This window comes from Mustela nivalis, assembly GCF_964662115.1.
Source record: "Mustela nivalis genome assembly, chromosome: 19".
Lineage (NCBI taxonomy): Eukaryota > Metazoa > Chordata > Mammalia > Carnivora > Mustelidae > Mustela > Mustela nivalis.
In genome coordinates, this window is record NC_139038.1 from 38,036,706 (window position 1) to 38,063,650 (window position 26,945).

A 26,945-nucleotide genomic window follows, 5' to 3' on the forward strand; every position below is an offset into this window, starting at 1 on the left:
AACCAGAGCTCCTGTGTGCCCTGATAGGTTGTAGGAGCGCGCACCATGCTGTTCCGTTGGCATCCTCTGGGGCCAAGAAGCTGGGCCGGCCTGAGCCCCAGGAGAGCTAGCATCCACGTGGAAGCAAGAGGTCCTGACAGATGAGGTGTTCTGCTCGGGGAGAGCAGCCACACAGCAGACTGCAGGCCGCACTGTCCCCTTCATGGGAACCGAACCAGCATGTGTGATGGGCGGCCGAGGCTGGGGGTGGGGGAAGTGAAGAGCTCGTGGGCATGAGGTTTTGAGATAACAAAATGTTCTGGAGCCAGATTGAGGAGAAAATCCTACAGTGCCCTATGAAGGTACACAGTGCCATGAGTCAGACACCCTAAATGACTAACAGTTCATCGTAACTTAAGAGACTTTTACCTCAAAGAAGAAGTCTAATGTCTAAGTGAAAACCGGTCCAGACTCCTAGTGGTGCTGTGTGTCTACATCCCACACAAATGCCCAGGGAGGTGCTACAACAGCGGGGAAGGGGTCCTGAGGGGAGGGACTGTCTCCATCACCCTGCTAACCACAACATCTGTCTCCTGTGGCCCGAGAGCCCCTGCCACATGTGAAACAGAAGCTCAACCCCTCCAGGACCCCCAGGTCTGAGGGCCACCACAACAGGGCCTCACTGCCCCCTACCTGCGTCCTGGGGGCCCCACCTCCCCCACGAAGTGCGGAAGGCCACGGTACCTGAGCCTTGGGTTCTGGGCCAGGCTCTGCACGCGGGCCCAGGCGTGGTTGTTTCTCGGCTGCAGCTCGACGGGGACCTTCAGTGGCAGGCGCACGGGCTTCTGGTCCTCTTCGTCGCTCAAGCCTGTGACAAGATGGGGCCGTGAGGGGCCCGGCACACGTGAACCCTGATGTAGAAGGCCGTGCGCTCGGCCACACAACTAAGAGAATCAACGGACGAACAGCTCTGTGATGCCAGTGAGGTCGGCACAGAAGGCCCCAGGAACCCGGGCTCTGAAGCAGGGACGCCAGCAGGGCTGTGGGAACAGCCGCAAGCCTAAGCCATGGGCCAGGCCACGAGAGGCCACAAGAGACCTGCCTGTGACACTGGCAGACATTTTGTTTGAACAGGCTGTGGCTTCTGAGCTAAACTCAGTCTCCTAGGGCACACACTGCTGTGACACGGAGTTTCGAGTGCAGGTGCTACCAGCGGGCAGGAGCAGCAGAAGCAGGTTTGGAGCTGCCAGGGAGACACTGCCAGCTCGGCCGTGCACCGGCACCAGAGCAGCCCCGCAGCCATAGGCACTTACCGTCCGGGTCGCAGAGCTTCTTCAGCGCGCGGCACATGGGTGCCTTGATCCGCAGGTTCCTCCCTTTGTAGCGCACGGTGGTGGCCCTGGGAAGGGTTTGAGGGGAACTATGAGGTCTCCAAGTGAATGACTGCTCCCCACCGAGCACACACAGAGGGCCAGTGAGAGCCCGGACAGACACGGGGTCTGGAAGCTCCCGGGGTCACAGGCAGCTGCACACGGTGAGACCACACTATGACGCTGGAAGTCCCACTGTCCTCCCGCCCGGGGCCTCCCGCTGCGAGGAGGACCCCTGTCCGTCACCAGAAGCGGGCCCGCCCTCCGGCCTGCAGGTGGTGTGGCACCAGCTGCCATCCATTCCCTGAATGCTCACTGTGCAGGAGCCCGTCAAATGTCAAATGCATGCCCTTTTCTCCTCCACCTCCTTGGGGTCCCTGGAGAGCAGAAGCTCCGAGCCCTGCTCAAGGCGGCCACTACTCCCCATTACAGCACTCTGCGGTCTCTCCATCAGCCACACCGGCGGGACCCACGGGAGCAGGAGCCCCTCGCATCCCATAGACACAAGGTGCCACCGGCTCGTGCTCCCCGAAATGGACCCCAGGCGGGCCCCTGACCTGCCACAGCTGAGGATGACCCTGTGTGAACCCCACCGTGGCCACAGCTTGTGTGTTAGAATGACACAAACTAAAGGACTTCCTGTAACTGATGAACAGAACATCCAAAAGAGAGCTCCTTCCGGAAATCACACTCGGGAGGCTTGGGAATACTCAAGAAAGCTTGGCTCTCCTGAAAAATGACAGGGAAGTGACGACAACTCTGGAACACTGGGGACCCGGCGGGACATGGCAGTCCTTCCTCCACTTGGAACAGGAAGTCACCAAAGGCACAGCGCTTCTGGGATCAGGTCACCACAGGACCCTGGGACGTCACAGGCAGCTCTGGCCAGCCAACCAGTGGCTACAGATACAGGTTCACACTCTCTAGCAGGGTCTGGTATGCTGTAAGTTGCTTTTATAAGTGTTTTAACCAGTTTTTGGAATGCTGTGACCTCTCCAGGAGAGAGCTGCTGTGTCATGGCCACTCCATTTCTAAGAAAACCCAGTGAGGGACTTAGAGGACGTATGTGCTACAATTCCAAGCGTGTAAAAAAAGAATCAAGTATTATATCTATACATTTACACACATGAACTCCCCGGGAAAAAAAATCAGAGATACACACGGACCTTGTGTCTGTGGTTACTTCTGGAACAGAAGGCGGACAGGGTGGCTGGGGTTAAGGTTTGCACCACTGGGTGTGCATGCAGCTGTAACTGTGTGTGACGCACAGAACTATAGAAGCATGACTCTGGAACAGTCCTGCCTACAGCTGGAGGTCCCGATACTCTCAGCGGTGCACAAAAAGCATTGGCTGCCCCCTCCCCGCCCCCGGACAAGTCCCGGGCACGCTCACATATGCGCTGCAGCCGGCTCAGACACAACTCCCACCTCTGAGGAAACAAAGCTGCACCGCCCTCCTCTTGGGGAGAGAAAGAGCTCTGAAACCCCCACAGCAGATTTCACGGAAACTCCCAGAGGGAGTCTAGAAGGCCGGGATGGCGGTGGGATGCGGGCAGGATCAGGCTGCGGCAGCCAGTCTCACAGGACCCCACCGCTAACGCCCCCCATGTAGCCGCCATGCCGTGCACCCAGCTGCCTCCTGGCCGAGTCCCTTCTGTGCCGGCGATCAGCATAGCACCATGAGCGGCGTGGAGCTAGGGTCGCCCGTCGAAGAGACCAGGACACCAGGAAGTCTGCTCCCCTCACTGGGCCAGGCGGCGTGGCTAAGAGGACGGAGTCTGTGTGGAAGGCACACCTTGCTCCGCTGAAGAGTGAAACTCTGAGGTGTGGTCCCCCTGACCCGGGGAAACAGAGGCAGCTAAGTGCTGCCGTGGGCGTGTGGAAGGTGGACTCGGTCGCGGCCGGTCCCACCAGCAGCTGTGGGGCCTGGGGGCAGAGGCCCATCACTTCTTGTCCCATCTGCGCCAGAGCAACAACACAGGGTGGGCGTGGCCACGCCACGGGGCACCTGTGTTTGTGATAATTACATTTTCCGTTAAACTGCTCTTTTCTGACTTCCTTTTTTTAGTTTAGTTTTTTTTTTTTTAAGTGAAATTGAACAGCCCCCTTCTGTATGACCAGAAAATATCTCAGCTCACGCTCTCTTTTCTCTTCTCTTACACGGAGGTCCTATGAATGTCTTGAGGCTAGCAGCTGCCGAGGCAAAGCCCCGCTCATGCTCGCGGACAGGCCTCATGGGCCTGGCCACAGTCCTGGATGTGGTCCGTGCCCCATAGCCTCAAGTCCATCTTGGAGCTAAGCCACGGCAGGGCGACCACCAGGCCAGGCGACCACCAGGCCGGGCGGCCCGGCTTTAAGACACACCATCTGCAGAAGGCTTGCATTTCGACTCTGACGGAAGGTCACACAGAGGACCCCAGGCAACCCACCCCCCCACACCCCCACGTTGTTGCTCTGATGAAACAGGCAACAGGCATGGAGTCTGGCTTTCCCTTCTGCAAAGTCACGTGATGAGCCCAGTAAGCACGTGCTGACTCTATGCCGCTAGCCTGGGACTGTTGCCACGGGGGGCGACCTGAGGGCTCTCCTTGGTCCATCTGCTCCCGTGTCCTACAGCTCTCCAATGAGAGGACACTCACAGACCACTGAGGAAGTGTGTAGCGGCAGCACGGGAATTTAGCTGCGTCGGCACTCCACAGCCTCAAGTAAAGGAGCCATTCCCGACGGGCACCCCACTGACGGCCCCCATGTCTCCTTCGCCTTTATGGGCCACTGGCTTTGTTCTCCGAAACAGGTGTCTGCTGGTGGAAGGCGACACACCCGGCCGTGGAACAGGAGGGAAACCTGCAGACAGACCCATGCAATGCGGCCTGTGGGCCTCATACAAGGGTGCAGGAGCACCAGGGAAGGAAGGATGGCGCTTTCCACAGATGCCTACGGACCACAAACATGAACCACGGCACGAACTGTGTGACACAGACCACGGATAGAAACATCAAACCCTGGAACTTTTACAAGGAGGCAGAGAGCAGCACCATGACTCTGAGTGAGACAAAGAGTTCCCGGAGGTGACACTGAAGTCACAGCCCATAAAGGAAGATGGCAGACGGGGCCTCAGCAGGACTGAGCACCAACTCCCACCCTCCGCCCGTGATAGGCAACAGGAAGGCAGGACAAGCCAGAGACCAGGAGAAAACACTGCCGACACCCACCCGACCAAACACTTGTTTCTGCAGCACTTTGAGAACTTTCTCATCTCGGTGACAAGGAAACAGGTGCGAGATCTGAGCAGGCTGGTTACTGGAGAGAGACAGAAGGGCGACACGGACATGCACAAGAAAGATGCTCAGGGTGGCCAGTCCCCAGTGACATGCAGACCGACCCTGCCAGGAGACACCACTTCCCACCCGTGAGGCCCAGTGTGGAGAGCGTGAGCAGTGACGGGCCTGCCTGGAAGACCACAGGCAGCTCCCTAGGAAACCAGCACCCACACCCCTACCCGTCTGCCTGGGTGCCACGGAATAAACACACGGAGACCAAGGTTTAGAGCAGCAGCTTCTGCAGAACAGCCCATGCCCCTCCCTGGGGGACAGAGAAACACACGGGACAGCCGCCACGGGGACGCTACGCTACAGGGAGAGGCACCAACTCCAGACCCACAGGGACAGAGCTCACAGGCACACCGACCGCTACGTGGAAACTGCCAACCTCAGACGGCCGTGCGTGGTGTGACCCCGCATGGACAGCATCCTGGGAGAGGAGGACCCTAGGGGGCTGCCATGGCTGGGCGGGCGTGGGGACCGCAGAGGGGCAGCAGAGGGAGGCTGGGGGTGATGAACCTGGCCGTGTCTGCGCCGTGCACCTCCTCACACTCGGAACAGGACGTGAAAGACTGTGTGAAAAGGCCGTCTTCTAGGTGATGCCCTCTCGGTGACGTTCAGAAAAAGGCACCCTTGCCGACAGGGCTGGGGGAGGGAGCGAGTCAGGACAGCACGGGGGTCTTGTAGGGCAGGGAGCCTATGGTGGACACAAGACACTGCTCTGTCACTCTCGATCTAACCTGCCACACACACACGTAAGAAGGCACCTGCTCACGACCCGCTTCCAGACAGCGGCCGGTACCGCAGACCACAGACAAGGCCACAGCCCAACAGGGGAGAAAGGGAATGGAAAGCACAACAGGACAAGTGACAGCACGTGCACACACAGGACCACCCTCTCTGACCACCCAGTGCCACTGCACGTGAGCACGGCCTGCGGGTGGCTCCTCCACCAGTAAATCCAGATCAAGGGGAGACAGGGTCTGTTTTACTGCTATTTCAACCTTTCTGATGCTTGAACTTTCTCACGATCAGCTTTCTGAAGACTGAAAGAGTAACCGCCTTGCTTCTCGGGCACGTCAGTCAGAGCAGACGCGGAGCCGGCAGCACACGGCACCACCGTGCTTCCCCACCTGTGATCTGTGAGGGGCTCCCTGGAGCCCCGACTGACCTGGCCCCGGTGCCCGGCACTCAGCTGTTCTGGAGCTATGGGCTGGTCCGGAGTCCAACAGGTAAGCTCCCACGGTGCCCAAGGGAGTGCCGAGATGGCCAGTCACATGTGAGAGGCACACAACACGCAGACCATGTGGAGGCTCAGGGCTGGGGCGGCATCCGAGCTCGCAGCCAGGGGAAGAGGGAGAGCCCGTCTTTGCATAAGGGAGGGAGTATCCCGGGGCCAGGGCAGCGGCAGTGGAGCGGGGCAACAGCAGTCAGAAACCTTAGCCCCAGCGAGACGTGCAGCCTGCCACCCACGGGGCCTGTGCTGGGGCTGGCTCCCACCTGTCCCCGCCTCGAGGTCCCAGGGCCAGCACTAGGGGTGTCGCTGTCACCCCACAACCCTCCGAGGGCTCCTACACAATTTGGCCACCAGGCAGCGACAGCAGCCACTCAGCAAGAGGTCCCAAGGCTTATGCCAGACGGTGAACTTCTGCAGCCAGAAATACAGACAAATGCATTTTCACAAATAAGGCTCCACAGGGCAAAAGAGGTCACACCAGCGTAGAGCTAACAAGAACACCCTTTCCCAGAGCGGACCTTCCCTCCTCTAACTAACCCTCCTCAGAAGCTCGCTTCTGAGATGCTCAAACACAAGGCTGGTGTGAATAACGGAGGTGCCCTGCAGGCCCGCCACCCCCAGAGGGCCCTGGTGTGAGGCGAGAGCTACTCATGGAGCTGTCCCGCTGCGGCCACGCACTCACTCCGTCTCACTTCCAGAGGAGAATGCACCCCGCAGCCCGCCAGGCCCTTCGCTTCCCTCTGCGCCGCCCTCTGCCAGCACTAGTGTGCTGCGGTACGCACCCTAACGGCTTCCCCCACCGTGGGACTGTGGGGTCAGAGGTCACGCACACTTACAGGGTGGGTCACACACGCACACTGCGCACCCGCTGTCTGCAAACACTTCCACGGACAGTGCCCTGAGACTCTCCACCCACAACTGTGACAAACAACACCACTTCTGTCCGCTCTCTTCTCTGGCTGGAGCCATGCGGGGAGGCCCGCGTGGTAACACCCCTCCCCCTCCTTGACCCGGGGGTCTGGGGAGTGGGCACATCGGCCTGCAAGCTCTCCCGACGGCTGTCCCATGCCAGGGCAGCCAGGGGAGACGCAACGTGCCTCAGGCTGCAACCCCACTTCCGTGCCTTCATGGCGGGAGAACACGGGCCTCCCCACGCTCTCAGCCACTGTCTTGACTTTGCTGCTGGGGGACTCGGGTCACATCCGACCGGCCGCCTCCCGCCTCCCTACGCGGCCCCCTTCAGGAGTCCCTGCGCGCAGCCCACAGCGAGGCATGGAGGATTATGATGCCCTTCCTGCAGGCCGGGTATCTGCACCGGCTGTGGGGAATGCGGCCCGGAAACCTTCTCTCTGGTCCCCCCAGAGCAGCCCGGTTATTGATCCACCTGCCCCGGGGGACACGCTGTTTACCGGCCACAGGCCGTCCCTACAGCGCGGCACTGAATATCCAAGGCAAACGTGAAGTGCACATGTACCTCCTGGATCCTACCTGGGTCGGAACCATCCCAACAGTCACATCACATTCAGGCTTTAGTATGATGGCCCCTCGCCCAGACCGTGGAGACTTGGCTACTCGTCCCTCTGGCCCCCAGCTCAGGGCCTCTCCAATCTCCAGGAGGCCTTAAAACCAACCACCAAGTCGCTTTCACGCTTCTCAACATGCCTTCCCCAAAGTCGATGGACCGTGAGGCAGACCCCTCTCTGTCCAGAAACCCGGGAGGCCACCTCCTCTCTGCGCTGCTCCTGCAACGAGACTAACTCAAAGCCAAGCAAATGCACAGTTTTCCATTAAACCAGTGCCCAACGCCCTTGAGCACAAAGAACCAGGAATCTCGGCTCGGGCCCTGAGTCTGGGGCAAGTGCAATAGAAGGGGAAGGAGACGCCCCCCCCCAAATCACATCCAGGGAGCGCGCTCCTACTCGCGGGACAGCTCTCCTGCTGGCGGGGGAGACGCAAACACCAGCAACCACTTCTGCCAAGGATCCTCTGTCTTCCCGCAACGCTGCCCCAGAGGCACGCATGGCACACCGAGCGCGCACAAACTCAGCTTTGACCCCAGAACGGCAGGGCCTGTGTGAGGGCAGGAAGAAGGAAGACGCTGAGACTGTAGCAGGTCAATGGGGGTGGGGCTCGGCAGCCAGAGTCATTCACTCTGGAGCTTCGCCCCACGCCTCCACGAGGCTCCGCCTGCCCGAGGACACTGGCGGTGAAGGCTGCCTGCCCCCTTCATAGCAGGCCAGGCAAACTGCCACTCTTTCCACACGGCACTCACACACATGGCCTGGTTACTACCACGCCTGCTTCCAAGGGGGCAGTTCATGGTAATAAGCCCCTGGGAGCCCAACGGGAGCATCTGTACCATTAGACGCGGAGCTGGAGCCAAGGCACAAACCACCTGGCCAGCCCTAGCTGTCAGGCACTCACGCCCAATGGGCGGGGGTGTGCAGGCCAGCCAGCACCAGGCTGAGAGAGAAAGGAGACCAGAGATGCAAGAAGGCCACGTCCTGCAGACGTTCCAGGGGATAGCTAGCCTTCGACTGGGAGGGGCCCAGAGATGACCTGTGGGTCCATCTAGGACAGGGGGCAGAGATCTAGGCGGAGCGCATGAGCTCTGGAAGGTCGAGGGGAGGGACACGGTGGCAGCCGTCAATGAGGGCCACACCAGGGGGAAGGCCGTGCACATAGAACCCGCAGACCAGGGAACAGGGGAGGGTCCGGGCCGTGCAGCAGCGTGGCCAGGGCACCTGCCGGGAGAGGCAGAGGGCTGACAGGCAAGAGGAGCAAAAGGCAACCAAGAGGGACCCCAAGAGTGTGAGGTCGGGGCCTTCCCAGGAAGGGCTGTTGCAGCCTCCCGGCTGGGACACAGAGGAGCTCTATGTTGTACGGGATTTATAAACTGGGGCGCAGAAATGGGGGACAAGTTGGATCTGGAATCCCTCCCCAGAGAAGGTTCGCCAAGGCCCCGAGGAGCGTTCCCACTGCCCAAGGAGAGCGCAGAGGGGCAGGAAGCAAAGTATAGCACTGGGATGGTCCCAAGAGGGCTCCGGGAGTGGGGAGGAGTGGGCGGTTACAGGGCTGGAGAGCTGCCCAGAGTCAGACATCAGCACGAAGCCAGTCAGACCCAACGGTGAGGGTGACAGAGTAAAGGAGGCCCCAAAGGCCAAATCTGAATGGGGCACCAGGCACGCGTCACACATCATCTCTGCTGCAGCAACAGTCAGCATGGAGCAAGCGGGAGAACCTCAGGGGCAAACCCGGCCTAGCCTCGAGGGGCGCAGAGCCTCGGCAGGCGCAGTGCAGGAACAGGACCAGAGGAGCCACGGGACGGCAGGAGCGAGAGGAGAAGGCACTCCCAGCCCGCACGCCAAGTGGGGACAGGGCGGGAACGTGAGGTGGTCAGGGCTGCATGGGCGCTGCCACCCTGCCAGGGGGCCCCTAGGGGAGGAGGAGACAGGGAGCAACCTGGGCGCAGTCCCCTGCTCTCCCAGGGCTCTGAGCAGCCATCCGCTTAACCCCAGGGAGTTCGGCACCTTACGGGCCCCAGTGAGAAAAGGCAAGAAAACCACGAGTCCCAGGGTCTGGGCCTCAGAGAAGCCCGCATACATCCCAAATCCGCAGCAGCACTCCATGGGGCAGGCCCCACTTACCCCGCCTGAATGAGCTCATTCAACTTCGTGGCATTCTTGTCATCCATACCTTTAAAGGAAAAGCAAATAAACGTGACCACAAAGCTCTATGGAACAAAATCCGTGAAGATTCCCAAGTTGTTACCAGGTAACGGCCTTCTAGAACACAGGCCCCGCCGTTAGCCGCAGCTCCTCCCAAAGCCCGGACCCAGAGCACTGTCCCCACCTGCACGTCATCTCAATCCACCCGGACTATCTCAGGGGAACACTACCTGCCTCCGCATGCTGGATGCTTCCCTGCCAGACTCCTACGCTGAGCCTCCACCCTCCCCAGCCATGGGGTGCACAGATCCCCCACAGGGTCATCAGCAGGCAGGCCTCTCCTGTTGGGCTCTGGGCATCCGTGGGCCCGCCGAGGTCTGCTCTGGGTCACCGGATCCCCAGGGTGGGTGAACGATGAACAGAAAAGTAACCATTCCCCAGAAAAGTGAAGACACAAGGCCAGCGGGCACTCCCCAGAAACCGCGCAGGCCAGATGCAGGAGCCACATCCTCACAGTGAAGAAAGAAAAACGGTCGCATCAGAGCTCTACATCCCGCAAAACACCTTTCAAGAATGAAGACAGGGACACCTGGGTGCCTCAGTCGGCTAAGCCTCTGCCTTCGGCTCAGGTCATGATCTCAAGGTCCTGGGACTGAGACCCACATCGGGCTCTCTGCTCGGCTTCCTCCTCTCTCTCTGCCTGCCTCCCTGTCTACTTGTGATATCTCTCTCTCTCTCTGTGTCAAATAAATAAAATCTTAAGAAAAAAAGAAGAATGAAGACAACATAGCTTTACAGATGAATGATCACTGAAAGACACAAGACAAGGACAGCAAGGCCAAGTCCCGGAGGGATAGAAATGGGCCTCCGAACAGAAGGGAAAGAGGCAGGCGCAGCCCTCCCCTGGCGCACACAGGTGCCAGCAGCCCCAGGGGTGAGCAGCGCAGCAGGCCGTCCCTGGGGAAGGCAGGGTCTGCAGGGCCAGGCGCACCGCCAGGAGGCCAGACTGTCCTGTAGGTCCATGGGCGTGGGAGCAGAGATCAAAGGGAAAGCAGAAAGCAGTGCCAAAAGGAGAGCGAAGGTCCCATCGGTCCTGTATGGTAGGCCAGACAGACAGACAGACAGAGGCCCAGGGATGGAGATGTGGCAACCACCAGGTTTCAGTCATGCGACAGGCACCATCCCAGGACCCAGCCTTCAGGGTAAAGCCGCCCCACACACGGGTGAGGACTGGAGGTGGCTGGTGTGTCCCCATGGCCTGTGCCAACACCAGGCCGCTGTGGCAGCAGGAATAAGCTCTGGGTGTAAGACACAGTACTGGGGGCAAACCTGCAACCTCATAGCCAAGGAGCCTTGTACGGACACTTGTTTTCATCGAGGTGGAGCCTCTTCGGCCCCAGGGACACCCCCAGCACAGCAGCCCTACTGCTGACGCACGGTGCTTGTGTCCGAGTCCCAGGACACAGCAGAGACTGGACATCCACTGTTTCAGGACTCACATGGGTCCAGAAACCTCAGCTAGGAAGACCATCTTAAATAAAAGCACGCTCTGACCGCAATTCTGGCAGAGCCCGGGAGCGCCTGCCCACAAGCAGTCTCTGCAGGAGGCAGCGACCCCGAAGCATGCCGCTTTCCTGTGCACACTCACATCCCAGTGAGTGCAACTGTGGGCGCGGGACAGGCAGGGCTCAGTTGGGCCAGCCCCATGGGGGTGCAGGGCACTAAGAACTCAGGTGGGGTCCAGAGGACATGTGACAGGTGCCTGGGTCCCTCTTGAGGGATGGGGGAGACCCCCTCACCAGCAGGAGGGGTCAGCTGAGCTGTAGAGTGTCAGAAAGAGGGGAGGAGGTCCAAGTACAGATGCCCCTGGGGCCAGGGTCCCAGCGCTGCCCGGGGATGGGGGTAGGGGGGTGACGATGGCAAACCACCCAAGGTCAGAGCCAGGCTTGCCTTGCAAGGACTCAGATGGGCTAGGAGTGCACAGGCTGAGACCTGTACATGGTGGGGACAAAGGAGGGGCCACACAGGAGTGGCTGGGAGAAGTCACTGCCCTGTATAGCACCACACCCAGGAGCCCCCCAGGAGAAGCCAGCTGGTGACAGAGAAGTGCTCAGACTACGGGGAGGATGGGGCTGGAGCGCCAAGCCTACTGTCTGGTTTTTGCCTTTGTCTAGGCCAGCATGCGCAGAGCAGTCCACGAACCACAACACCCATCCACCCGTCCCTCTGTTGCTTCCACACCCCCATCCAACCACCCCTGCCGAGCAGTGGGTGGGTGACCAGAGAGATGGCTTACGACCCCCTCACATGGGGCTCACTGGGCCTCTGGTGTGGCCCTGTGGGTGAGCACTCTTCCACTGTGGGAGGGTGGCCAGTGGCACCTGCAGAGGCCCCTACTCTGGGCCCGCGTGGGGTGGCGAGGTAGGCCACTGGGCACTCAGGGCCCCCGGAAGGCCAGAGCACAACATCCCTAACCAATGGGACTAGATCGGGTGTTGGGTGTTCCGGTAAGACAGGCAGAGACTTGGTAAGACAGCAGAGCCTGCTGGGTAACAGGACTATGGGCATGCAGGATAACGCCCCTGCGCTCAGGGGACACAGGAAGAATGCCAGGGCCCTCCTCAGATGCCGACCAAGAAAGTATGCCCGGGGGTGGGGCGCACACACAGACATGACCAGTGTCAACAATGTGTCACCAAGTGCCGGTGCAGGTACGTGGGGGCCCACTGCACCTGTCGGAGGGAAAAGAGCCCTGGCATCACAGACCCACGGTGAAGGAGAGCAGGCCCCATCAGGAGAGGCTGCAAGCACACGGGGGCATCACTCCCAGAGCCATGAGCACCCGTACTCACAGCCTCCGACCTTCTTCCGCAGCTCGCCATAGCAGATCAGACCGTATAGCTCCTGGGATGACTTCTTCAGCCCACGGGAGAACACTGAAAGACGAAGACGAGATAGAGCTTTACAATGGAAGATACCCACATGGACAGTGGCCAGCTCCCGGCACAGGACCAGTGCAAGGGACACGAACGCAGCTCATCTCATAGTTTCGGCCAATGTGCACTGGTCTGCTACTGCCCCTCAGAACAATTTGTTACTTAAACTATAACCCCTGGAGGATTTTATTAATTGCCAAGTGCATTTAGACATGGCCTTAAGAAAAACATATACTGGCAACAGGTCTTTGGGGAGAAGAACGATAGACGACTGTGAAGCTGGGCAGCTGGGGATGCCCGCTCACTCAGGGTGGAAGGCTGCCCCTTCACATAAGCCGGGCAACCAGGACTGCCCGGCCAGGGAAGCCGAGCATAGGGGAACACCCGGTCAGCTCAGGGTGGAACGAAATACCGCCTGCTTCCCTTTTCCGTTATCGTTCTTTTCTCTTCCCAGAAGCACCCGTTGTTTTTTAGAAGAGCCCTTTGAATGTGTTTGGTTAACTATAAACTTTATCCTCCTTGCTTGTCCGCAAGACAGGTGACTAACGTTTGACCTTCATCGGTCCTTCTGTTGGCTATTTCTATCTAATGAAAGTGAGACTGTGGAGTTGCTCGTGGCAGCAGTCTTTTTGACTGTTGTCCCCTGCTCCCAATCTCTTGGAGCTGACTTGTTTGTGCCTAATTCTTCTCCTGTCGCAGACTGGAAGCGGCACTGGTCTCCCAGGACATCAGCCCCCGGGGGAATCGGAGTGAGACATACACAGGAACAAGGGGCTGCTTTTCAGATTTTTAAAATACGTTAGACCAAAGAAACCGGGGTGAGGCTAGGAAACGAGACCTCACTAGCAGAGCGATGTCCCCAGGAGGACAGACTGGGATGTCAGCATGGCCAGCTTCCACAGAGGCAGAGGAGGTGGGGTGGGACTGTCTGTTTCCGCATACACAGAACACACACGAGCTCCGTGTGAGGCCTGCGGCTCCGGGACCCAGGACGCGGACATATCACGCCATCTCTGACCACTGACCAACCGCCCAGGGCTCAGGGCCATACAGAAGAGGAACCACAGCCCCAACCACCCCCAGTGCCAACACCCACCCTTCCCAGCTCCTCTCCAACAGACTCGCTTCACTAGGAAGCAAGACATCCAGGTCAGACGGCATGCGTCCCAGCCTGTCCTGGGGCTAGACAGTGCCATGCCACTACGACCTGGCCTCAGGTGTGAGTGGGAAATGTCCCGAGGCTCCGGACATGACTGAAGACTGTCTCACGACAAACGCTTCCTTGTGGCCCATCCCTCTGCCCTGCCGAGCTGCTGCCTGGCCGCCCTGGACACAAGCAACATGCTGGAAGGGCCGAGCAGAAAGAGGGCAGACCCTGTCCCTGCGCCCGCCCCACCGCCTCCATGCGGTCTTGTAACAGAGAGAACAAATCCCGCTGCGCTGAACACCGCGCTGCTTTGAGCTCCACGTACCTGAGGCCAAACCTGAGGGCGACCCGCCAGCTCGGGCCAGCACAGTCTGTGGTCACCGAGCAGTGACCCGGGCAGCTCGTCCTCACTCAGCCCGTCCACTGTCCTCACAACGGCTCTCTCTGGCTTCTCCTCAGAGAGCCCTTTCCGAACTCCCAACACTCTGGGTGTGTGATTAAATCCCCAGGAAAGGAAACCAAAAACGTGTCAGCAAGTGAAAATAAGATCATGAACGAATGATCTAAACAGAGGCTTCTAATCCTCACACAGGCCGGCAGGAGCCTGGGACTCTGCTAACGTCACGCCAACCACTCCTGGAGGCTCTCCGGAGAGACACCGAGGCCTCGTCGGGCCTCTCACAGGAGACCGCTGCTCCGGATGCTGAGACCGCCAGGCAGCAGACAGAAAAGCGTGGAACATACAGAGAGTGGGATCTGTCTGCCACGTGAGGTAAGAGTTCTAACAGCGGCCACGAAGTGGACGGGCTGAGAAAGCACGGTGCACAGGGAGAGGCCACACAATGTGACACTGCCGCTACGAAACGTTCAGAACAGGCAAATCCACAGAGACAGGAAGAGGATCCACGCATAAGGAGGGAGGACAGCAGGGCAGTACCAAGCCGAGGCAACTGCCAGAGCCCCACAAAGGGGCAGGTAGCCCTCGGGCTTCATGTGGTCACCCTGCTGCCACCAACGTGGAGAGATCACCAGGACCAGCGAGAAACCTTGGTAGATGGGCACCTGGATGGCTCAGTGGGTTAAGCCTCTGCCTTCAGCTCAGGTCATGCTCCCAGAGTGCTGGGATCGAGCCCCGATCGGGATCCCCACTCAGGCAGAGCTGGCTTCTCCCTCCTGCTCTGCCCCTCCCCCTGCTTGTGCACATGTGCTCGCGCGCTCTCTCCAAAAAATAAATAAAATCTAAATAAATAAACAAATAAATACAAAACTTTGGTGGAACCAACAGTCCAACAGAAAGAAGGCTCTTCTCACGAGGTCATGTCCTGGGGTGAAGGAGTGTGGAGGCAAGGACAGAAAGTGAGAGGGAATCCTCAAACAAGCTCCGGCTGAGCAGGGTGCCCGACACGGAGCTTGATACCAGCACCCAGGGATCACAACCTGAGCCGAAGGTAGACGCTTCCCAGGCGGAGCCACCAGGAAGCACATGGCTCAGGTAAAGGATGCCAGGGACACAGGTCATTGTGGAAGAAGGCAGAAACAGGCTTCATAAAGACCACGGACGTTATCAAGTCATAGACTCAAAAGGCTTTGCAGCTGTGCTGGTATCTGGGAAGCGGGGAGAACTAAGGACACGTGCAGCCAGCAGGTACACAGCCAGCTCGGTGACACTCTGCTCGAGAGAAAGACATGACTCACTGGCCAGCACACTCCCAGGCCAGCAGAGAATCTCCTATTCATGCTCATACAGACCCAAAACCCAATAAACAACACAGCATCAGCAAAAGACCAAGGGACAGTCCCTAATGCATGGCAGTCAACAGGCCATTCCCACAGGTCTCCAGAAAGAACGGCCATCTACATCGACAGACACGCTGTCCCAAGATGCTGGACCCACTGCTCCTTCCTGATCTACTTTCCCCATGGAGGTGCCAGGCTCGACTGGAGGACCTGGGGGCTGGAACTGACTCGGGGTGCTGAGCCCTCCTCCCAGTCGGCTCCTCCTATGTGTTGTAAACACTGATACATGTGTCCCCTATGAGGACTGGAAGGATACCGCTTGAGGTGACCAGTGGCAGGTGGTCAAGCTGGAAAGGGACCTGGAAAGGACTCGTGAAAACAAGAGCATTGTGCTGGCCAGAGAGCAGCGCAGTGGGGCTGTAAACTTGGCAGAGGGAAGGCCCTGCCACAGGGTCCTGCTGGGGAGACGGACTGCCCCCGGATGGGGTGTGCTCAACTGCCAGGGGCTCCTCCTTGCCTCAGTCAAGGACAGAGCCTGATGCGAAACACGGCAAAGCAGCAGCCAGCCAGGAGAGCAGGCCTGGACCCTGATCCTCACAGGGGACGATCAGCACTCACAACGAGAGGTAAGTAAGTTGATCTCAACCATACGATTTTCCCAAAGAAAGCGTTTCTGAAGAAAAGTGCTCTTTGAATAGGGATGTCCACAAATGCATTATTCGAAGCCACCAGAAGTGACCTGTCAGTCTGAAAGGAAAAGTGAAACGTGTTCACCTGCAATGACATCACTCAACAGGGAGCACAGAGAAAGCCCACAGCGGCAAGAAACGTGGCCTGAAAGCCCGCACTCGTGGGGCAGGGGCTATGCTGAGCACATGCAGAGGGTGCCTGGGAAGAAGGGGGGGTATCGGCTCTCCCACTGGCTGTCTTGGGGGGCCTGGGTGAGGGCCTGCACGGCTGCACTTGAGTTTTCTCATCTACTGAGCCACAGGCAGAGCCAGTCTCCACTCGGGCAGCAGGAGGAGGGCAGAGAAGGATGCAGGGTGGGATTTCGGGGAGAATGTCACAGGCATTCGGCCTAGGAAGCTGAGCAGGATGAGGGAGGCGGACCAGGCGGGGGTGGCAGCATGGGCACCAGGATGGTAAACAGCTTGCTCCCACCAGCCTGCGGGTCAGCACGAGAGTCCAGGGGCACAGGCAGGGATCAGCCCTGCAGAGACATGAGGGGCAGGTTCAGAACAGTGGGACAGGGCCGTGGCAGAACAGTGACGATCTGAACAGGACCAAGCAGTAAGAACAGACCCGAAAACCTCTGAGGTACAACCAGCAAGACTCTGACTGGTGACAGATGTCCACAAGGATTCGGAGGGAGCTACGTTCAGGTGACAGGGTCAGGTAACAACTGTGACTGGAGCTCGGGCGCCCCATCCCCAAGGGCTCCCACACTGGCCGGTGGCAGCAGGGAAGGGTTTCTCCAGGGCAGGGATCTGCAAACTATGGCTCACAGGCCAAACACAGCCCACGGCCTCTTTTTGTGAAAGAAGTGTTTCTGAAAAAAGTAACGCACACCTGCTTACCTTCTGTCTACAGAGAATTTCCACAGACTGCAAACCCCAAAGTTTGGAAAAGCCCAAAATATTTACCATCTGACCTTTTACAGAAAGAGACTGCTTGAACTGTGCTCTCTGGGCCTTTCTCGAGCTGGAGGAGGAACCCCAGGTCGTGACATGCTGACCCAAGGAAGGGTCAGGGAGGGAAGTCGGATGGGTCGGCCTGGGGGGCGCTGGCAGGCGCATGGCCGAGACATCCCCAACAGGCCCAGAGCGAGTGCACTGGAAACACGGGAGGTCCGCCATAAGGGGCTCACACCAAGGCCTCACGGCGGCAAAGACTCCAAGGGGAGTGACAGACCAGACGCCACGGTCGTTCTACGTCAGAACTCAGACTACTTTAACTGCACAGTCAGAATGAGCCGAGTTAGTGAAAGCAAACGTCTGGAATGACCGGGAGAAGAGTGAGGCTATGGACACCAAGAACAGCGCCAGGAAAGGTGGATCGATGAGGGTGCGGCAGGCATGACCCCAAGAGACAGGAGGCGGCCACACCCACCCCTAGGGACGGGGGCTGATCAGAAAGCCCACTCAGAGCACGGACTGGGACATGTGAACCCAACATGTAAACCGCACACGGCACGACTCTGAGCCCAGCCTCAAACACAGACAAGAGCCCTGAGAAAGCCAGCCCTCCCCCAGGCCCTCCCCATGCCCCCTGGTCCCACCCTCACCCCAAGGAGCTCCCCTTGGGCAAGAAGCACAGGGACCGGTGGGGGGGGTTCTATTCTGGCCAGCCCGCACCTGTACCCTGCCTCTCCTGGGGGACCGGGGGCCTTGCCCTCCCAGCATCAGACACGGGCCCAGGCTGAGCCAGGGACCTAAACGCCCAGGCACGCGGGGCTGTCAGAACCCACGCAGCTTCCTCTCCATCAGCTTAATTGATGGTGCCTGGGCGTACCAGCAGCCCAAGTGCCACGAGGCACAGAGGTCCCTGGCCATGTGGCTGGGTGAGAGCAGTGCCACAGCTATATCTGGAGGGCTTGTGGGCACCCACTCCTGAGCAGCAGGCAGCCGTGGCCGAGCACACTCACCGTTATCAAAGTCAATGTACTTGGTGATCTTGTGCCACGTGCGGTAGTAGAAATGCCGGACCTGCTCTTTGTTCTTCACCATGCTTGCGGGCTTGCCTTTCTTCTTATACTTGAGGGCGATGTTGTTCTGAATGGCTTCGAAGTCTTTCCCATGCTGGAAAATTAAGTCCACAGTAAAAGCACAGAGATTACAACAGGGCAGTTTTCTGCGTGCACAGACCCTTCCCGAGACAGGAAAAATGGGAAAGGAGACAACTGTGGTCAAGCAGACCTCCTTCACGGATCTTCTCTCTGCAGGAACTTCAACCTCACCGCCCTAGAACCTCAGGTTTCAATTCGAACAACGGATAAAGCATCAGTGGAAACTCAGGGATAAAACTATCAGGGCACAGGAGACCACAGAGGCAAGGGCCCTGGAGTGGGAGAGCACGACACTCATCCCTCAGACGGAGGGGCCCAGAGACCACGAGAAGACCACCCGTGAAGACGATCACAGGAACACACAGAACACAGACCGCAAGGGCAGAGGAGGGCAGTGTGGTATGCCTCATCTAAACAACACATCAACCATCCAGAAACACCCACTGCTTCCATCAAATGCAACATATCCTGTATTGGATACACAGTGAGGATGCACACCTCGTATGAGAACCACACATCCCATGGGCCACCCCTTCCTTCAACACCTCCACGTCGGGGCTGAGACCTCTGGGATTCTCAGAGTGGAACCGGCGTCCCGGACAACGCAGTCACCACTGGCGCCATGTGGGGGCTACAATTCTCCATTGGAGCCAAGACAGATGTCCTGGGGTGGGCCCGCAGGGGACAGCTGCCCAGCAGCACGAGCGCCCCCAGCACCGGCATCTTGGCTTCTAAATCCCATTCCCCAGAAGGAACCAGGACACCATGAAGAGACGGGAGCGGGACAAGTTCCAGCGAGCCTGCAGTATCTTGTCGACCCAGAAAGTGTGCAAGTGCCTGGGCACAACAGGAGCCAACCTGGAAAGGCTCCCAGGGGCCAAACCTGCAAAAATATGGGCAGCAAAACCAAGAGGGATTGGAACCGATGGGGAGAGAGTAGCCTACATGTCCCCGAGTCCACACAGATTAAAAAAAAAAAAAAAAAAAATCAGTGAATTCGTACCTAAATGAGGGAGAAGAGAGATCTCTTTCTTACACGAGATCTCCAGTAAGTATAGAAAGAAGGATGGAATCAGAAAATCATTGGACAAACCATGTAATCATAGCTATTTCAGGCAAAAAATGGCATGATTGCTACAGTTAGTGGATAAAAAAATGAAAAACAGGCTATTTACATAGAGTAAACGTAAAAACAAAACAAAAATGAGTCAGTACGGGACCTGGCAGGGGGCACTTGAACGCAGTCCTCAAGGTTCACACTGCCAGACAGGACAGAGCACACCACGCGCTCCAGACAGAATGTGCCCAGGACAGCCTGACACTCCCATGGTAGTCTTTTTTTTTTTTTTTTTTAAGATCTTATTTATTTATTTGACAGACAGAGATCACAAGCAGGCAGAGAGAGAGGGGGAAGCAGGCTCCCTGCTGAGCAGAAAGCCGGATGCGGGGCTGGATCCCAGGACCCCGGGATCATGACATGAGGCGAAGGCAGAGGCCTCAACCCACTGAGCCACCCAGGTGCCCCTCCCATGGTATTCTTTTTTTTTTTTTTAAGGATTTTATTTATTTATCAGAGAGAGAGAGGGGGAGAGATGGAGCACAGGCAGACAGAATGGCAGGCAGAGGCAGAGGGAGAAGCAGACTCCCTGCTGAGCAAGGAGCCCGATGTGGGACTCTATCCCAGGACACTGGGATCATGACCTGAGCAGAAGGCAGCTGCTTAACCAACTGAGCCACCCAGGCGTCCCCTCCCATGGTATTCTTGATAAAAATGCAAAATGTAAACTTAATCATGAGATAACCTCAGAGAAGCCCAAACTGAGGGGCATTCGACAACCTAACAGACCAGGAGTCTTCAAAACTGTCAAGGTCTGACACAAAAAAGTGCTCCACATCACCCGGCATCAGGGAAATACAACTCAAAACCACCATGAGACACCCTCAGAACGGCTAAGCAACAACTTAGGAAATGAGAGGTGTCGGCGAGGACATGGAGAACGGGGACTCCCTACCCTGCTGGTGGGAATACAAGCTAATGCAGTTACTGTGGAAACCAGTGTTATAAAAAGAGCTACTCTGCAACCCAGCGACTGTACTACTGGGTGTTTACCTCATAGATACAACTGTAGTGATCCGAAGGGGCACACCTGCACCCCAGTGTTTACAGGTACTCACTCAGCCATCAAAAAGAATGAAATCTTGCCATTTGCAACACCATGGATGGACCCTGAGGGCATTATGCCAAGTCCGTCAAAGGCAATCATGGTATGATCTCATTCACATGTGGAATTTAAGAAAGAAAACAGATGAACACAAGGGAAGGGAAAGAAAAAAGAAAGACAAAATCAGAGAGGGAGGTAAATCATAAGAGACTCTTAATGCTAAGAAACAGATTGAGGGTTGCTGGAGGAAAGGGGATGGCAGTGGGGTAACCTGGTGATGGACGTTAAGGAGGGCACAGGATGGAATGAGCACTGGGTATCATATGCAGGTGATGGCTCACTAATGTCTACTCTTGAAATGAGTAATACGGTATATGTTAACTAAATTGAATTTAAATTTTTTTTTAAAAAGCGTCAAGGTCTTGACAGAACAAAGGAGACAGAGACAGAGGGCCTGGCACCTGAGGGAGGGCTCAGGAAACATGACCACTGAATGCATGTGGCACCCTAGTCTAGAAAGCACATCGGTGGGAACACCAACCAAACCTGAGTCAGGCCCACAGGTCAGTAAGTGCTACTGTCTCCACGTCCAATCTCCTCGTTGTGCTGGGCACACTGAGGTTGTGGGAACATTGCAAAAGGACACATGGAATTCTCTGTACACTTTCCACAACTTTTTCCAAGTCTGAAATGGCTTGAAAGTGAAAAGTTAAAGTATAAGAAACCTAAAAGAATTAAATCGTCTTTACTGTTAAAAAAAATAAAATACATAAAAAATTCTTTTCTTTTCTTTTTTTTTTTTTTTAAAGATTTTATTTATTTATTTGACAGAGAGAAATCACAAGTAGATGGAGAGGCAGGCAGAGAGAGAGAGAGGAGGAAGCAGGCTCCCTGCCAAGCAGAGAGCCCGATGCGGGACTCGATCCCAGGACCCTGAGATCATGACCTGAGCCGAAGGCAGCGGCTTAACCCACTGAGCCACCCAGGCGCCCCTACATAAAAAATTCTTAAACGCTTTCCTGTGGGTGCGCCGTCCCCCATGACCCTCCCTCAGCTCTTGACCATGACTGAGCAAGTGCAGACAGCCTGTCCATCCATCAGCTAGCTCCCAGGTGCAGCAGGGCACCAAACCCAGACAGGGGCACACACTCGCCGGCCTGGGAGCCGAATCTGGGCTTGGTGATTCTCAAACTATGCTGCCTTCTGACTTCTGCCGCCTGTGAGCACAGGCTCTCTGTCGGCACCACCTCCAACGGTCTTGCTCTGTTTCCCTGATCACCCTGCCAATGAAGGGGGACTTCTCTGCACCCTAGCGCTCCTGTGGAGTGGTGTGTGCAGGTGAGCCTGCAGTGATTATCTAGCCGGTGGGAAGCAAGCACGGGATGCCGGACATGCGGCTGTAAGGCAGAAACTGCAGACAGAAGGACGATGAAACATCGGTGACGGCTGTGTGAAGAGCCACTGATGACAAAGTAAGAGAGTGTCACAGATGACGTCAGCGCAGGCGCTCGCCCTGCTGACCTCCCTACCACCCTTGGCCACAGGGAGAGTCTGGGACATGCCAGGCCCATCTGAGCCCTTCCCAGAAAGGTCTCCAGCCTGTGCTCCATGCCCAGGGAGCCAGACCCCCCCAGAGCCGTGCTCCCCCCAGGACGGGCCGCAGCAAAGCTGCCAGGTGGCATCCATGGCACAGGCCACTGCAAAGCTGGCAGGGGGCATCAGCAGCACAGCCTCACGCCGGGCCCGGGGCCTGTCACCACCTAATCCTACCCAGCAACTGCGAGGAGGCACAGCGTGGGAACCTGGCCTCCAGAAGGGGCCTCCGGGCAATCCTCTCAAACCGTCACAGGGAAGAGAGAGACACGTGGGGACTCGTCTGAGGGGCTCTGCAGCTACAGGAATGAACCTCAAACATACAGTTCATGGTCTCCATGGACCACAACCTCCTCCAACTGTGAAGGCAGAAGCGAAGCGGTGGCCTCTCGAAGGGAGAAGGGCCATAGCAGGACTACTGTGACGTCTGCGCTGAGTTCGAGCTCCTCACCCCTTCTAGCCTCTCGTGGACACTCAGAGCATCCCTCCAAAGCCCCGCTCTGCTGCGAGCCCTGCTCCAGCGCTGTTAGTGCTGTGCTACGGAGGGAGGAAGGCTCGCTGGCCGAGTCACCTACTCCCGACGCTACTTCCCAGCACAGCAGTCTAGGATACGGAACGTGCCCAGGACATATGGGGCAGCACTGCTCACAAAAGAACCTGGAAGGAGCCTTGGCAACCAGCAACACAAGGATGGAACAAGAGAGCAAGGACCGGCCAGGGGTGAGCCACTCAGTAGCTGCCATCAACGCCACCGTCGACAAAGTGGCCAGAAACTACACACAGGTGAATGGGCATGGCTGCGTCCCAATAAAGTTTTATTTATAAAAACTGGCAGCAAGCTCACAAGCCACAGTCTGTTCTCGCTTGAAGCAAAATATTGACAGGCACTCAGAAAAACACTGGGCAAAACAACCATAACCTACCAGGAAAGCGCATTTGATATTAATAAAAGGAATACGTTCTCTACAGTTACAAATGTTTGAAAAAGCAGAACAGGGAAGTGAAAACAGCTGGCAGGGAGCACGGTTGTTTCTTTGGGCAGTGGGATCAGGGAGCAGCTTCTCTCTCTGTTTTTAGGACTTTCCATTCTATCCCAGGTCCACTACAACAACAACTCTCAGGGTCAAGCTGCCGGCTCTGTGGCAAGTGTCCCCTTGTCCCTCCCAGTCTGGGGCCATTCCTCCCAAGTCAGCCTTCTCAACTGCAAACGGGAGGCCCAGAGATAGGGCTGCACTCTTCAGTCCAGTATGTATCTGAGGGGCACCTGGGTAGCTCGGTCGGTTAAGTGTCCAACCCACAGTTTTAGCCCAGATCATGACCTCAGGGTCATGAGATCGAGTCCCACATGGGGATCTGTGCTAAACAAGGAGTCTGCTTAAAATTCTCTCTCCCTCTCTCTGCCCCTCCCCCCTCACTTGCACGAATGCTCTCTAAGTAAATAAAATCTTCAAAAAAGAAAGAATGAATCTGAGATGACAAGTAGACCCTTGAAGTAGAAAGGAATGAACCAAACAAAGGCACCTCCTAACAGCCTCTCTCTCCCTAGTATCAACTCTTAAAGTCACAATGAGGGGATTAAGGGCCAAGGTCAGAGGGTGGGTCCTGCACTCTAGGGACCCACGCCTGCTGCCTACGAGGGGCTAAACTAGTTGATCTCACAGCCATGCGGCCAGCAAGGCAGAGGCAGAGTGAAAGAGAAACATGCATAAAGTGGAAAGAGAAGGTTTCTGCCGCCTGTCCCAACCCCAGAGCTCACCTCATACAGCCCCTCGAAGAAAGTGTTCTTGTCCTCCGTGCTCCATGACTCCCACTGCCGCCGGGCCTTCTTGCCTTCTTCCTTCTCGCCGCTCGACGACCCCAGGTTCCGGGAAGAGGAGCGAGAACCCGTCGCGGGAGTGGTGGGAGGAGCCCCGGATCCATTTCCAGATGATGATCCACCACCGTCGGCGCCTTGGAGAGAAAGAACTGTACAGTGACCTGTTCCCGAATTCTGAGGAGCTCACGAAGGCCCCTGCACACACCTCCACTGCGTGGTGCCCCAGTGGGACCTGCCAGGCGCTCCCTGGGGGTATTCGGCAACGACCTCATCCTGACCTGACCTCATGACTCTTTCCAATCGTTTCACAGTGAGAAGCAGTGAGAAAAAGAAAGAGCATTTCTGCAGACCCCTGAAAGAGCCTGACCACGTCCCCACAGGAGTCAGAAAGCCCTTCCCCCCAGTGACCTGGAAACACCCATCATACACCACAGCGTCCTCCTCAAATGTATTTGGGGTGAAGTAATTCTTGTCTTTTCAAACCAACATACTGAAACTCAAAGTCAAGAAAACATCTGAGTGCGCGTGGAATACCACCTCGTCTTAGATACAACCAACATTTCAGAAACGTGAATCATCTGATGCCTTTAGAAGAATCTTTACGAGGTCTTGGAACTCCTTGCTCTTAATGAATTTCCACCAACAAAAGCTAACATTTTGAGAGTCAACTGACAATCTCATGGGTGCCCCGAAAACATAGCTTCCTGCTATCCGGAGGAGCCCTTGGAGACCCCGCAGGGCAGGCGAGCAGTGGGAAGTAACCTGTGGTGGCCACGGACAGCGCCCTAATCCTGGGAGAACAGAGGCAATAAATGAGGGGCAAAGGTCACAGATAAAATCCTTTTATGACCCCACCCAATCCTCCCACCCGTCTGGTGCCTTCCTCGGGCCTGTCTGGTGCCTTCCTCGGCCCGCAGGGAAGGCGCAGCACAGCACAGACCAGATTCCATCTCATGGAACTTTAGGGCCATCCGTGGTGAGCAGTCCTCAAATGCTGAACACTCTGGGGGGGGCTAGTGGTAAAAGTAAGATTTAAAATAAAAGCGTTTAGAAAAGCAAAAGTGAAACAAATGCAGATTATTGTTAAAGTGCTTTCCTAGTGAGACAATCATGAGCTTTGAAGGGAGGCCCTCTTCCAGGGCAATCAGGGGCCTCCCTACGGGGCTACGCTTCCCTCACCCCCTTGACAGGGGTTTGCCTCCAGAGCAGCGACAAAAGACAGGGAGTTCACAGAAAATCAGAGGAAGTGAAACATTTTAAGTCCACTCACCTACATTCATTTGCCAGGACCATCCCTGGAAAAACACAAGCCACAGGGAAGGGGTAGCCCGAGGAACAGGGCGAGGCAGGGTTACCATGCACTGACACGTGTGTTGGAGCTCCCCCAAACTGTGCCAGGGCCTGTGTTAGACCTGTCGGCTACTGGAGAGCGAAACGTGTGGTCACACATGCAGAAGAGTCACACCGCTGCGTAAAATGGGGGAGATTAGAGATTATCTCATGTGGAGAAGTGCGCCAGCTCGGCGACTTCAGAAGGTAACGCGACTGGGCCACCCCAAGATCGCTGTTCATCACCACTGCACCGTCCAATTCAGCTGCCGCAACCCAAGATGTAAATGCTAATTAATTAAAACTCAATAAAACTAAACACCCAGTTCCTCGTTCACACCAGCCACATTTCTCGTGGTCCATGCCCACGTGGGCAGCGCAGACCATTTCTGCCGCGCAGAAAGTGCAGTTAGAGCTCTGGGGGAGAGCCTGATGCTCGCCATCCGAGATGCCCAATTGGGGAAGATGCCATCAGGCTCAGGGTTTCCAAGCCCAGCCAGCCCGCGTGCCAGCTGCTTCCTCCCCACCCACAGGCACAACAGATTGTCCTCCAGAGGGCTTGGGGGTACTCACTACAAACCTGACTTGGGCCCTCCCTCACCAACCAAACCGTACCCAACACACAACCTAATTAGTGACCCCAGCACCTCCCAAGACTTCTCCAGCAGGCGGTGACCTGCAGGGATGACGGGCTTTCGGGCCACTTCCCATGGCCTCACAGACGCTTTTGCTGCACCCCGAAGGACAGGCCGCCCCAGAAGTGCCTGCTGACACGGAGTCTGTAACCACTCAGGTGGAATCGCCCAAGGAAGGGCCACTGTCCGTCCCCTCCATGCCACCACAACAAAGCATTCAGCTTCTGATGAAACACTCGTGAACTCTTTTTCCCAAGCCAGCCCGAAAATCAGAGCGCAGGCTCAGCACCCGCCAGCCCACAGCGCCACCACACCATGTAACCAGGGTGTCTACAGCACAGGCATGTGGCCAGCTCTTGTGAGACGTCCCTGGATCACAGCACCGCTGAGACTCGAGACCATGGTTAACAGCGAAAGAAAACACCTTTCGGAAGCATTTCTGAGCTGGAGGGAACCTCAGGGTTAGAGTGCACAATAAAGCAAACATAGGAACATCCAATACGTTCAAAAGCCAAAGCTGATCACCCCTTAGTAACCATTTCTAATATTCCGCAACTGTCACTCTAAACCTTGAATCCTTCTTAAAAGTAAAGCAGAATTGCAGAACTTCAGAGCAGAGAGAGAACAGGCCGTCTGGTCCATCCCCCAAAGTTCAGACAAGGACAGCGCAGCACATCACCACGGGCTCATCCAAGCAGCCGGGCTCAAGGACAGACACGAAGCGGGACCAGAGAGACTGTGGGGAACACGCCAGTGGGCCCAGGGGCAGGGGCTCCCACCTGTGCAGAAGCATCGCAATGCAACCGTGAAGAGTGAGGGGGGAGACAGAAGCAGGCAAGGACAGAAATGGGACTGCCAGAGGCAGAAAGAGAAGACCAGGACTGGGTGGGTATGGGGGTTCTCTCCCAGGGACAGGGGGGGGGGACAAGAGGCCCAGTGGAAAAAAGCAGAAGACCAAAGTCAACGCTGTCTGCAACTAGTTTCTGAGGCCACAAAGGCATGAACCAGGGTCCACGTGATGAGAAGTTGGTATCCAAGGAACCTACAGGGCAACGGTGTACAAGGAACAGGACCCCAACAGTGAGGTCTCTGAAGGCGGGGACAGGGTCTGACTCTGCAGGGCCCAAGCCCAGCTGTGGGCCTCACACACAGAAGATGCTCCCCAGGAGTTCAGAAACCCACACAGAGCGCAGCAGCGGCCCCTCGCTGGCCACCGAGACCCAGTGCCTCT

At 56.9% G+C, this 26,945-nt stretch overlaps 1 protein-coding gene and 1 long non-coding RNA gene across 6 annotated transcripts in view; one reads left to right on the top strand and one right to left on the bottom strand.

Annotated features, from left to right (window-relative positions):
* Positions 1–26,945, bottom strand: part of CRAMP1 (cramped chromatin regulator homolog 1) — a 54,905-nt gene that overhangs the window by 18,936 nt on the left and 9,024 nt on the right. For all 5 annotated transcript variants that reach the window (XM_082713956.1, XM_082713952.1, XM_082713953.1 and 2 more), the window contains 6 exons: positions 23,691–23,884; positions 18,039–18,192; positions 12,427–12,510; positions 9,554–9,602; positions 1,293–1,378; positions 724–847 (listed from right to left, as the gene is read on the bottom strand). In XM_082713956.1, the coding sequence (XP_082570082.1) occupies positions 724–847; positions 1,293–1,378; positions 9,554–9,602; positions 12,427–12,510; positions 18,039–18,192; positions 23,691–23,884 (691 nt within the window). The remainder of the gene's footprint in view (positions 1–723; positions 848–1,292; positions 1,379–9,553; positions 9,603–12,426; positions 12,511–18,038; positions 18,193–23,690; positions 23,885–26,945) is intronic.
* Positions 595–19,240, top strand: LOC309854613. Its single transcript, XR_014306316.1, has 4 exons — positions 595–2,292; positions 3,516–5,901; positions 12,449–16,020; positions 16,985–19,240. It is a non-coding gene; the product is annotated as an uncharacterized lncRNA (long non-coding RNA).